This window comes from Ammodytes marinus (assembly GCF_949987685.1).
Source record: "Ammodytes marinus genome assembly, chromosome: 14".
Taxonomy (NCBI): Eukaryota; Metazoa; Chordata; class Actinopteri; order Uranoscopiformes; family Ammodytidae; genus Ammodytes; species Ammodytes marinus.
In genome coordinates, this window is record NC_137218.1 from 16,826,733 (window position 1) to 16,840,178 (window position 13,446).

The following is a 13,446-nucleotide window of genomic DNA, read 5'->3' on the forward strand; positions in this document are numbered from 1 at the left end:
TTTTTTTTAACGTGTCACCGTTTACACCTGATTGAGCTCATGTCCAAGTGAGATGACATACCATTTGTTTTTTCCCCTTCCAAGTGTTTTCACAGCCCATCGTCAGCAGGGCAAAGCCAGAGATGCTCAAGTCCCACTTCATCCCAACAATGGAGAAGCTGAAGAAACGCACTTCAAAGGTGGTGGCAGAAGAGGACCATTTGCGCATGGAGGGGAAATCAGAGGGGGATGAGGAAGACGGCACTATACGTGACGAGTTTGCTGTTCTCTGTAGAGACTTGTATGCCCTCTACCCTCTACTCATTCGCTATGTGGACAACAACCGGTACAATCAAATTATAAAACAACAACATTTTGTAAAATTTCAAAATCACCAATTCTATCCAGTGATGACAGATTGCAACATATTGCTTGCACCTTTTTTATATTTAGTCATCAGTTGTCAAGACCATAGTAATTTGTTCTGCTACAGGGCAAGGTGGCTGACATGCCCGGACCCAGATGCAGAAGAGCTCTTTAGAATGGTCGGAGAGGTCTTTATTTTCTGGTCCAAGTCGCATGTGAGTATATGTCCATTTGGACCTTTTTAATCCAGCCATTACTAGAAGCTTGCATCCTTTACTGTATGGTGTCTGTGTTTCTCTCTCTCTTTATTGTAGAACTTCAAGCGAGAGGAACAGAACTTTGTGGTGGCGAATGAGATCAATAACATGTCATTCCTCACTGCCGACAGCAAGAGCAAAATGAGCAAGGTGAGTTAATGAAGGGCAGAGCCAGTGCTGCTGTGAGGCCGGTGTAGTGTCATATATCTCACTCAGGCATTTTTGTGCAACAGCTTTCTGTGTCCTTTCTTTGTGCCCTCGATTTTTTAAGCATGATTTTAAGTTTTTCAGCAGGTTATAAATGTTCATAAATAAATATATAAACGTATTTCCTTATTATATAGCTTTAGGAAATTCAAAAATATTATATCACTGACTATAATCCAACAAAGCAATCTTAAGCTGAAATGCACTTATCTTTACGAGGTACAGATATATTTCAGCGCCTACATTTTGTACATTAAATATTCTATTATTTATATTTCATTGGGTTTTGGTAAAACATTGTGAAGCTACACATTTGTTGAGGTGTGGCTTTAATTCGCAAATTCTGAGAAGGATAGCAGTTGTGTTAACGATATATTCTCTCTTTGGTTGTCCCCTGTCCTCTTCTTTTTGGTTGCGGCTGGGTTTCCAGGGCGGGGACTCAGAGGTTAGACTTTGTTCCTGCACGACCGCTGTGCTGACCGCATGGCACCTCACTTTGGGGGAGCTTTTCATCAACCTCTCCAGCACACTGGCACAGCTGATCCTATCCTAGTTTTCTTTTTTAGCAAGTTCAGAAACACACAAACTTACTCACTGATGCTCACAGACACACAGAAATGCGTGCACATGCCATTCAGCGATACATGACCCAAGACAACTAAATCAGTCCCAGTGACAAATTCTTTTTCTGTACATGCAGCTGTATCTCCTGCTGAGTCAGAAACACTTAACAGTCCTTCATGACTGGAACAAAACTCTGTTGGGAATGTGTCATAGCTATAAATATAAATACAGAGTTCTTTATATTAATAGAATATGGAATTCCCACTCAAGACGCTTCTTAATAGAGAGATGGAACAGATGGAGTTTGGATCCACTTACACTGTCTTTAGCATCGCTACACTCCAGTGTACATGCCACAGCACATACAGCCTTAGCTTGGCTCAGTGCATATCTTGCACAAAGCTACTGATTTATGTGCCCATACACTTTAACTAATGTAAATTATATATAATTATATATAAGGAAGACAATGCAATAGATACACACTAGAAAGACACATTCACATACTATTCAGAATGGATCAATGGACAAAAAGGGCGAACCCCATCTGCGGGCCATCCCCAGTCCTGCCAGTGTGTGAGGAGGGGAGTCTGGAGGCGTTTGATGAAAGTACTCAGCTGTAGAGTTAGGCTCATGGCACTGGGCTTTACACCAAGCCCACGGTGGCAGTGAGAGCACAGTGCCATCATCCTGTCACTGAGTTTGCTCTTTTCTGATCGTAGTTGAGGTGTATTCTTCTAGTCTTGTCTTTTGTTTCTTTTCCGTTGAAGGATGGTTGACCTGTAGCTCTTGTAATACAGCTGTTTTGCCACTAGGGGATGATGATAGTCTTCTCTGTGCTCTTTCTTCTCTCCTCCCCGGGAAATGCCATGGAACAATCATGGTTTAGTTTCCTTCACACTCCCAAGTATCCACACTAACACGTGACTTGATGCTTAACATCACCGGAGCGGATTTTTTCTTTTGGCACACTTGTTGGGTTCCCTCTTTAAAAACACGCTCAAAATGACCATGAACCTAACCAATACATTAATTCACTCTTATTACCTAAAAAGATTCCCTGAAATGCTTTGCACCCTCTTTCCTCTAAACTAGTCATTCATAACACACTTGTATCTGGCACTGAAGTGAAACAGAAGCTGTGACTGATGCACTGAGTTAGTACATCAAGCACTGAAAGTGTTAATTTAGCTTGAATAGGGAGGCTTAAGGCCTCTGGGATTATATTCTTTTTACATTTCTGAAAATGACACCCAAACAAACATCTATAAACAAAATGTGTTGATAGAATACTGTGGCTGGCCTCCTCCTCTTCCTGACTGTGGGATCCTGTGATCTACATCATACATCATATAGCATACATTTAGATGACACAACAGTAACATTTCAAAATGCAGTTGCTCTCACACACATTTGCACATTTTGGAGGACTCCAGAAAGAGCAGATAACAGAAGGACTGAACTCTCACAGACAGAACAGGAGCACAGGGACATGTCCCATAGACGTAGCGTGTTTGACAGTAGAGTTGTGTGTGTTTATTTTAACAGCCTGCTACTAACAGGACTTACTAACTTCAAGAGTTTTGTTCTGTAACGTCATCTAATATTGTAATCGTTCACCAAAGGGCTGCTGGTGTTCAATAATTAAATTCACAACTAGATGAAACAACAACTTGAGTTTGGTTTAGCTGTTTATCCTGTTCATTGAATGCTAAATGGGTTGTCACTTGAATGAAATCTGATGTTTTTGTTTTTTTTGCATGTTTTATAAATGTAATTTCACTGATTTACTTTCTTATAAGACCCATTCCTTTTAGCCCTTTCCCCAAAGCCCTCTACTTACCAGTCTGAGCTCAGAGAAACCATGATATTTAGATTTTGGGTAATAACAGGAAATATGGTTAGGCACTTTTTTTTTTCATTTGCACATTGATGCTGACAGTAAATTTTTTTAGTAAGACTCCCAGTGAATATAGCTGGCTATTTCTAAACGACGAGACCTGCTCAGTCATTACTCTAAGGTAGGATGATGTTCAAAGGTTAGCATTTAAATGATAATTCAGGTTTGTCAGGAAATGTAATGAATGCTGACTGTGTTGGCAACACTCATTTCATGTTTATACTTACTTTGTGTGATGTACACATATGTCAGTTGCATTATTTCTTGTAGTGTTGCTGTCATTCCTAGTATTGTGAGAGAAAAAAAGTAGTTCATTACTAATGAGGGCTTATATCCATGAAAGTGACTGCCTGGCATTGAATCAAGGCTGTTATCTGTTCCATACAACTACAACTGTCACACAAACCTCTGGCATTTTATGAGATACCGTGGATGCTTTTTTTTTGGTTTATTGTCCCATTTCTTAGGCCGGAGGTTCCGACACAGAACGTACCAAGAAGAAGAGACGGGGAGATCGTTACTCTGTGCAGACTTCACTCATTGTCGCTGCCTTGAAAAAGATGCTCCCCATAGGCCTCAACATGTGCTCCCCCGCCGATCAAGAGCTTATCAACCTGGCCAAGATTCGATACTCTTTGGTAGTTTAATCTTTTTGCTGGCTTTATATGATTCTTGCCAACATTTGTATCGTGTTACATGCTGCAGAATAGCAGCCACTACATACCAGGTTTTAAAGCTACAGTGCGTAACTTTTCCATTTAAACAAATGTTGGTTACATTCAAGCCCTCGCCAAACAAGTTGCTACAAAGTTGATTAAGCCTCATCAGCTCCACAAAACTATCTCTGTATTCCTCACTATGGCAGCATTTACAAACTGGTGTCACCCTCTTACACTGGCGCAGATGCTCAGGAAAAATCCCAAGAATGGCCCAAGAAATGTTTGAGTTGGTTTTTCTACTGCTTAGAAAATCCCTGGATGTACAGCAGAATGCATACAATTAATCCCTGATCACCTTAAGGCTTACCTCGTGTAGATGCGCTGACAATGTTCTTGTAATTACTTAGAATTCCTTGTGAGGGTGACCTGAAGTTATACACTGTAGTGTTGAGCCATTCTTTTTAGGAAAACGGTTGATAATACGTTTCCTTTTACAGAGAGACACTGATGAAGAAGTAAGAGAGTTCCTGCAGAACAACCTTCATCTTCAGGGCAAGGTATACAGTAGTTCATTGACTGTTGGTCCAATAGATTTAGATCCAAGCTGGAAAAACCCCATTTCAGAATGTTCTGTGTCCCTGTGTTGTTGTAAGGTGGACAACCCATCCATGCGCTGGCAGATGGCCTTGTACAAGATGATGGCAGGGAAGGCAGAAGATGCTGACGCTCCAGTTAAAGTTGTCAAGAGAGTGCAGGAGGTTTCTGCTGTCCTTTACCACCTTGAAGTGGTGAGCGGACGTTCTTGACAACACAAACTGTATAAGTAGCACGCAGTTTCTGCACCACGGAATATCGGACATGACAGGCGCTGACAGAGATGAGAACAATCTTTGAAAATATAAGATTGTACCCAACTAATTGCATACATGTGGTCTGAATTAGATATGAATATACAACTATCATGTGCATTTGAAAATAATGAAGCACTTGCTCAATGTTCTTGAGTTTGATAGAAGGGCAATATGAAGCACATATGTTAAATGAGCACACTCAAATCACACTAAGCAATAAGTTCAATTTCCTCGGTCATTTGTTACCAGAAAGCAAAGGCAAAAACAAATCATCAAATCAGAATTTAACATCAGTAACACTGTTATGAAATCTTTTTTTAGGTTACAGGTTTTAAAAACATGTTTTAGTACACCTGTGGACACAATATTATCCTAATTTGTTGCACATGTGGTTGGGAAATCGGTCCAAAAATAAACAACTATACATTTTAGTTGTTTCCTGCTGAAATCTTTCGGCCACTTTGCTAATGTCTTCTTTTGTGGTGTAGACGGAGCACCCGTTCAAATCCAAAAAGATGGTGTGGCACAAACTGTTGTCGAAGCAGAGACGCAGGGCTGTGGTGGCTTGCTTTAGGATGACACCACTTTACAACATTCCACGGTAAGAGAGAGCGGCCAGAACTGACATTTAAATGATGGGCTGCTTGAAAAATACCTTTGACAAGATTTACTAGTTTTTGCTTTTGTTTCTGTGCGTTGCAGACACAGAGCTTCCAACATGTTCCTTGAGGGATATAAACGCAACTGGCTTAAATCTGAGGGTTACTCCTTTGAAGACAGGATGATAGATGACCTATCTGTGAGTGTTGTCTCACACGTCCGTTTGATCTGGATTAGTTTTATTATTTTATTATAATTTGTTATATTTTGTTATATCTGTAATGATTTGGCAATACCCTTGTTTACAATAGTCATGCCAATAAAACTTTTTGAATTGAATTGATTTGTTTTTAATTCTGTGTCATTTCTCACCCTTCTTCTGTCCGCGCATGGCAGAAAGCAATGGAGCAAGAGGAAGCAGAGGAAGAGGAGGAGACGGAGACCAAACCAGATCCCCTACATCAGCTTATTCTGCATTTCAGTCGTACCGCTCTGACAGAAAAGAGGTTAGACAGGCCCTCCGCGATATACAATGCCACTGAAATGCGCTACAGACAAACAGGGCGACACTATTGTCATTCCTGGTTCACTACTAATCTTCTCTTGTCTCCCATTTCAGTAAACTCGATACAGATCATCTTTATATGGCATATGCCGAAATTATGGCAAAGGTGAGTCACCGCAGAGGGGTTTGGCTATGAGTCGAGGTTTGAAATGTGAACAATGTGCTTTGAAAAAACACCTAATTTTTAACCACCTTTCAATTTGTTTAGAGTTGCCGTATTGGTGAGGAAGAAGAAGATGAAATGGTGGAAAATGCTGAGGATGAGATGTCCTTTGAGGTGCGACAAACAGAACTGGTAATGGGCGGCCAGGGGCTTGGGACCAGGAACACAGTGGAGCGGTAGCTCTCAAAAGCATTGAGTGACCTCATCATCGGAACATCACAACCACATCCCCCTCTCTATCTTTCTTTGTGCCCTGTCATTACCTTTCTCTGTTCAGTCTGTGTGCTCTGTCTCTTCTGTTTGTACATTGTCATTGTGTGTTGCTGCTTGACTTAGAAACTCAAAGATCCAATCCAGACTATTTTTTTAATAACTGTGTCAAGTACTTTATGTACCCTAATCCTTTTCAAATCCCACCATGACTCGAAACAAAAAGGATTTTGCACTCCAATTTGTAACGGGCACCGTAATTATTAAAAGGTACAATTGACTGTTTTATAAAGCCGTATCAGCCCTGTTTACACCCTTTATTTGTGCCCTGTATCTGGATTGGGTCTAATTTGATGTGATTAATTTAATTTAACATCAACAATAATAATAACAATAATTGAAATAATATTCATCATACTAATAATAATTCACTTTTTTTTAAATCAGTTGTCACCTTAGCTTGAGGTACAACATCAACCACTTTAAGATAGAGTTACAAAAATTGAGCCACGTGTTAGGAAAATAGAGCTTAATGCTTTTTCTTTTACACCACATAGCCCAGCACACTATGCATTCCTCTAGTTTTAAGCTGTACGGCCCTTGGAAATGAAGTGGAAATGCAGGTCTCACACAGGTACCCTCACTGCTTGAGGCAACTGCTAAATAACTTCCGGGAGGTTTTTTGTCTGTGTGACTATAAACAATGTTGTGCTTTGTCCACAAGTGTTGTCGCTTTAAACTACTAAAAGAAATTTATAAATTAAAAAATCCCTCCAAAATGTGTAAAAGCTTCTATCAAACTGGGGGGTTAGACATGCTATGAGTGTGCAAAAACCCCGGAGACTAAATTATAAGTGTTATTAAGGCTGTTCCAATTCATATCCTGACTGAAAAAAAGATCAATCTCACTGACTAGTGATGTCATTCCTCCCAGTTTATATACTCTAGCTGTCCCATTCATCTTTCTCTCTGGCTCTGTCCCCATCGCTCCATGTAATCCCTCTCACCCTCATAACACCGGTCTTCACTAAAACTGAATGCTACTGATCAATGTTCCCTTCCCCCACTCACATAGCCTACTGACAGACTACAGTGAAAGCCAGTATAGAATATGCAGTGTTTAAAAGCTAAATATTCATGCCACACATAGCCCCTAGAGCAGACACGTCAGCTCACATGCACCATACATAGTTCATCATTAAGTTTTTACATGAGACAATCAGGGAGTGCAGTGTAAGTTTGAGGTCCAGCTGCGCGACACATAGCGGGTAGAGCAAGGCCAGGCATACGTGGGTGGGGGGTGGGCTGGGGTGGGGGGGTGGTGTTGGCCGTGGGAAGGGAGGGAGGGAGGGATTGGGGGATGTTTTATGATGACACAATGTGGGACTCTCCAAGTTGATATGTGATGTGGCTGAGCTGAAAAAGCCAATCTACCCTCTGCATTCAGAGATATTTATTTGATGCCATTTTCTCTCTGCCCTGTGAATGGCATTTTCATTTCAAAGGGGGCTTGATGCTCTAAATTTAAGGAGCCAGAGCAAAGTTTTTTTTTTTTTTTTGCATGGATATTTTTTTCTCAAAACAAAAAGGCAAATGGCTATGAAATGCCAAATGAATATCTCTGATACAGAGGGATTTACAGTTCTTGTTCAAAGTATCTTTATTTGCAGGGCTGCTGCAATAAAGATACTTTGGTAAGGTTTATGGCTAAAATGCTAAGGCCAATAGGGCTGTTTCCTGTAGTCTAACGCTTGCTCCAGTCAGCAAACGTGGATAAGTAGTGTAACAACTCCATGACTAATAAAGTGCTGTGAGAGAATGTGTCCAAGAATCAGACAGGTGCATTACTTGTAAAGTAACAACCCATGATGCAAATGCTTACAAAGACAATATTACAGTACTAAAAAATAGCAACAATTTAGAATATTTTGATACAAATGAAAGGTAAAATAATTTTTATCAATAGGGAATTCATAGAACATACCAATTAATGGACTTTAAATATAACGTTGTGCATATATGCCTATTGCTACAGTTATAGACCATTGGAGAAAGAAATGGGTAAGTTGATTACACAGTAATAAGGTAAACAGTTAGGGACTTGAGTCAAAAGAGAGTGAATGTGAATTGAAATTGAGGATATGAATAGAAAGAATGGACTACTTTTTGAACAAACAACTTTTTTGTCTACATTTAAGCCCCAGGAGTCATTTGCACCGGTGTTTGCAAAGTGGAGTTCTACGTATAAATACATTAAAACAGATTGCACCACCCAAACTAATTCATTCAACATAAACAATATCAATAATATCATTATATTAAATGTTATATATTTTACTAAATTTAAAACAGCTTCTAGTGAAGATATTTCTTAAGTTTGCATCAGCGCACAATCTGATTTACTTAAAACTTAGGAAGGCCTTTACAGTCAAAATGAGTCATTGATTCATGAATAGCTGGTGCAGCCCAATCAGTGGTGTTTCTGAGACTATAGTTAGTCGAATATCTGTCCTTAAAGAGTCTGTTCTATCTATTCAAATTCTCTTGTGAGAAATATTACAGCGCAACATGCTCATGATGTTTATGTCCGCCGTAGGAAAAAGAAATGGTAAAACAAAGGCTCCTCTACCAGCAGTCCAGACTGCATAATCGTGGTGCTGCAGAGATGGTACTGCAAATGATCAGTGCCTGCAAAGGTATAGTCTTGCTCCCTAACTTTGGTCAAAACTTTTGCCTCCACTGGGAATCAGTTTACCCTGGCCAGGTTAATAACTGTTTTCCTTTTCTTCTTTTTCTCTTTCTTTTTTTTCATGTAGGTGAAACTGGTACAATGGTGACTACAACCCTGAAACTGGGTATCTCTATCCTCAATGGTGGAAACTGTGAAGTTCAACAGGTATGTGTTCAACTGCAACACATTATTTTACCATTGAGAATATTCAGCTTAAAGTTGCGTTTTTGACGGATGACTTTCTCTTTCTGTCAGAAAATGCTGGAGTACCTGAGAGATAAGAAGGATGTGGGCTTCTTTTTGAGTGTCCAGGCATTGATAAAGACATGCTCGTCAGTTTTCAATCGATGAGCACAATTTTCAACTACAGTATTAGAATAGTAAAGTAACTTAGCTGTATTGATTCAAAGGAGTGGGGGAGTTCACATTCTGAAAATGGTTTTATGTTCTCTACAGTGTCCTGGACCTAAATGCCTTTGAGAGGCAGAACAAAGCGGAGGGGCTGGGCATGGTTTCAGAGGAGGGCACTAGTAAGTCTCCATACTCTTACAGCGAACAAAACATCACACTATTGTTCAATAATATCATGTAATATACTATTCTGCACTATTTGAAGGCTCAGATTACATATGTGCAAAGCAAGCATCAGTATGCAACAAAAAAACATCACACTTATTTGATATGGTTGAAAGACAGGTGCTACATGTGCAGTAGATCGAGGTTTCTTCATTTAACTTGAGAACTGTGTAAACGAAAATGGAATACTTCTTGAGCAGACGACTATATGCTCCATCAAAATTGTACAATGTAGTAAACCAAATAAAAAAAGGGCTGGTTAAGTGGTGTTTTGGTAAGTGACTGAATATGTATTCCCTATACATCACCATTAACATAAAAAATTAATGAATCTCTAAAAAACAAGACATTAATAAAATACCATTCCGAGCATCTATTAATTCATCTTCCATCCACATTTGAATTGAATGAAATGTTTAATTTCCTAACATTAACTATTATTAACACTTTGCATAGCTGTTAAAGGATTGGACTTTTTTTTTTAAATTGGATTTTCATTTAACTTGACTATGTTTCTCTTCTTTGGTATGCCTCAGTAGTTTGACTTGTTGATTGGGCTTTACCTTTACTCTTTGACCAACCTTTTGTCGTCTAATACCGGGGGGTTCCTTTGAAATTCTACCTGAATGAATTTGCCATGGAATGTTGTTAATCTCCCCCCTCCTCATCTCTTAGTCCTCTACTGTTGTCAACACACTGATCCTTTCTCCCTTCCCCACGATCACTGCCACCTCTCCCTTGTCCCTTCTTTCATGGTCCTCAGACTTGAACCTAGAGCGGGGTAAATCATGTTTCTGTCCATCTTCCTCTCTGTCCTCTCTCTCTCTCTCTCTCTCTCTTTCACCCTCTGTCTCTCTCTCCCCTGTCCCTCTTGCTCCATCACTTCTTTTCTATCTAATGCTGAAATTCCATCAAGAGAGGATTGGATGCCTCTGTCCATCTTTCATGTTCATAGCTCCATAGCCCCTTTTGGTTTTTTTATGCTCATGCAAAACCTCTTTCTCTGATGTTCGTTGTCATTCACTGTATTCCCGTCAACAGTTGGATGGACGATGCCCCAACCTCTCTGACATCTAACTCATTTAACAGCTGCGTTACAGCAAAGTTGGTGTGTGCTGTATTGATTATGTTTCTGTGTGTGTGTGGGTGCTTGTGTGTACCTAATGGCCAGTGGTGGACTGGGATTTTCAAAGAAATCAAGGAATACGGTACATAAACAGCATACATGGACCGGTGATTTTAAATATTGAAAAATTATAAATAAATAAATACTATTTAAAAAAATTTAGATGTTGATAAGTAAACTCACCAGTCAAAATAACCAGTTCACCCCTCAGTACTGCAATGCTTTAACCTTAATGCTGTCTTCCTATCTGTTCTACAGTGTATATTATTGTCTGTGTACTTTATACATGTTGTTAAATGTGACTGCCTGTCTGGTACATTTCTGTGTTCTGCTTTCACTGCAACTTGTTTCCACGTTAACTGCATGCATGTGACACAAACGCCACCTGTATGTTGTTTGACATCTGATCATATGTCAAACCACAGTCATGTGTTCCTCCCAATAATATTATCCATACAATTAAGTGTGACTCATTCTTGAATTTATCGTAAAAAAATTTAATAAAATAAAAAAAGAGCAACACTCATTTCGAGGTGGTTACTGTGTCGGTTACAATAGTCCTCTGAGAGATGGTGGTAAATTGAGAATAAGATAGTATGTGCTCACGTTGTTTACACTCAGGCAAACTGATCAGAAATCAACAGTAAGTATTTTTTTCCATTGTACAGTATTTAGTCTGAGCTCAACTTGATGTTGGAGTAGAATTCGACCCTTGTGTTCATCTAATTTAATTTTTTAGATGAGAAAGTGATGTCGGACGATGAGTTCACCTGCGACCTCTTCCGTTTCTTGCAGCTGCTCTGTGAGGGTCACAACAATGGTGAGAATGACTCGTGCTCTTTAAAATTACAGTCAAATTCAACTCAAACCAAGTTATGAATGACATTGAAGAAGACTTTGTTAAATGTTTTCTGTTCAAAATTGTTTTATTGCAGATTTCCAGAACTACTTGCGGACACAAACAGGCAGCACGACTACCATCAACATCATCATCTGTACCGTGGATTACCTCCTCAGACTCCAGGTGCAACTCTTAATGTAGCATAGATGGTGTAGTTACTTAAGATTGAAAATAAAACGTTGATTAATATTAAGGATCATATATATTTCAAAAACTGTGTGTAACAGGTTGTGCTTTTGAAAGAGTGGCTGGTGTGTTGGATGCAAATATATGGTCATTTTGCTTAAGGGTTTTGATTTGTATAGCTCAAATAATCAAGAAAGCCAGATGATCAGTTCCCTGTTAGTGCTTTGTGTATAGTGTTTGAATTATAGGTTTGATGGTGTTTTAAATAAATAGGAGCCTATTTACCAAAACATTTGATCTGTATGCAATATGTTATTACATAACACATTTCTATGCTATGAGAGCGTTCTACTCACCTCCCATTTTTCCAATCAAGGAGTCTATCAGTGATTTCTACTGGTATTATTCTGGCAAGGACATCATTGATGAGCCAGGCAAAAAGAATTTCTCCAAAGCTATGACGGTGGCAAAACAGGTTTTCAACAGTCTAACGGAATATATTCAGGTAAAATATGAACAAATCTGGCATCCACATAAGTTGGTTGTTTGTTTTAAAATGTGTGTAAAACACATGTGTTCTTCTCCTCAGGGCCCATGCACCGGCAACCAGCAGTCCCTGGCACACAGCAGGCTATGGGATGCTATTGTCGGGTTCCTTCATGTCTTTGCCCACATGATGATGAAGCTTGCACAGGTACGCACATACCATTCAATTAAATTTAGTATAAAAGATATATAAAATGTTTATTTGATGTAAACATGTAACGGCTAAACTTAATAAGGTCTGACTTCAAATCTAAACTTACATGATCAATACAACTTTGATTTCATGACATATTTAAGTGTTACCCCAGTTGTACTCTGGGGCTATTGTTCCTTTTGGCTCTCTGTTTTTATCAAGTTTAAAACGTGAAGGTCAATAATGCACTTATTCTGGACTATGTAAGTAAAAATTCACCAAATCACCCTCTCACTGCCTTCAGGGATGTATTCCTGCAGGTTCTCAGTGGAGTTTACCTCTACTGGGTACAAAGACATACTGTGGGACAGTATTCAAGAACGGCTCTTACATGTGCATGGAAAAAAATCCAATCATTTCACAGGCCTAATAGTGATCATGCTTGCTTAATAGGTGACCAGTATACTGTATGTTGCATACAATACGCCTGGATATTACATTTAAAGAGCAAAGTCACTTTGGTTTTCTTGATTCTAGAAGTATATCAACAATTTATTTGTATCTCCAGTATGCATGGTTTCAAAGCTGTTCTTCACATTCACATGCATTTTGAATGGATGCCTCTTTCACAAGAGACATTTTGATGTGCCCCAGCAGGAAGAACAAAGGTTAACAAAATAAAAGATGGCTTAATGCCATTTTGCTGATTTGGATATAGTGTCCTGGTTTTGCATTCTGACTCAATGTCACACTGTCGTGGTTTACTCGGACATGTGAAAAGAACTCACCCTACTGTTGATAACATTGGTACTTTTCTTCCTACAACAAATCAAAATGTCTGCTGTATAAAGAAGCCTTTAATATGCATTTATTGTAATACAACATTATCAAATAACTTTTTTCGAGCTGGTTCTATACTGTTTGTTTCTGAATTACACTAAAGTAACCAAAATGCATTTTAAGGCTATTTAACAAACCTAGGAGGT

At 39.1% G+C, this 13,446-nt stretch overlaps 1 protein-coding gene across 1 annotated transcript in view; it reads left to right on the plus strand.

Annotated features, from left to right (window-relative positions):
• LOC307260309 (ryanodine receptor 1-like) overlaps nucleotides 1-13,446 on the plus strand; it is a gene marked incomplete at its 5' end in the record, with an annotated part of 47,672 nt that overhangs the window by 25,852 nt on the left and 8,374 nt on the right. The window contains 21 exons of the mRNA XM_080040511.1: nucleotides 85-325; nucleotides 473-560; nucleotides 660-752; nucleotides 1,240-1,254; nucleotides 3,741-3,911; nucleotides 4,430-4,489; nucleotides 4,586-4,720; nucleotides 5,272-5,384; nucleotides 5,486-5,582; nucleotides 5,780-5,889; nucleotides 6,003-6,054; nucleotides 6,157-6,243; nucleotides 8,918-9,017; nucleotides 9,138-9,217; nucleotides 9,308-9,384; nucleotides 9,509-9,582; nucleotides 10,392-10,409; nucleotides 11,494-11,574; nucleotides 11,690-11,778; nucleotides 12,158-12,286; nucleotides 12,371-12,475. Of these exons, the coding sequence (XP_079896637.1) occupies nucleotides 85-325; nucleotides 473-560; nucleotides 660-752; nucleotides 1,240-1,254; nucleotides 3,741-3,911; nucleotides 4,430-4,489; nucleotides 4,586-4,720; nucleotides 5,272-5,384; nucleotides 5,486-5,582; nucleotides 5,780-5,889; nucleotides 6,003-6,054; nucleotides 6,157-6,243; nucleotides 8,918-9,017; nucleotides 9,138-9,217; nucleotides 9,308-9,384; nucleotides 9,509-9,582; nucleotides 10,392-10,409; nucleotides 11,494-11,574; nucleotides 11,690-11,778; nucleotides 12,158-12,286; nucleotides 12,371-12,475 (2,015 nt within the window). The remainder of the gene's footprint in view (nucleotides 1-84; nucleotides 326-472; nucleotides 561-659; nucleotides 753-1,239; nucleotides 1,255-3,740; nucleotides 3,912-4,429; nucleotides 4,490-4,585; nucleotides 4,721-5,271; nucleotides 5,385-5,485; nucleotides 5,583-5,779; nucleotides 5,890-6,002; nucleotides 6,055-6,156; nucleotides 6,244-8,917; nucleotides 9,018-9,137; nucleotides 9,218-9,307; nucleotides 9,385-9,508; nucleotides 9,583-10,391; nucleotides 10,410-11,493; nucleotides 11,575-11,689; nucleotides 11,779-12,157; nucleotides 12,287-12,370; nucleotides 12,476-13,446) is intronic.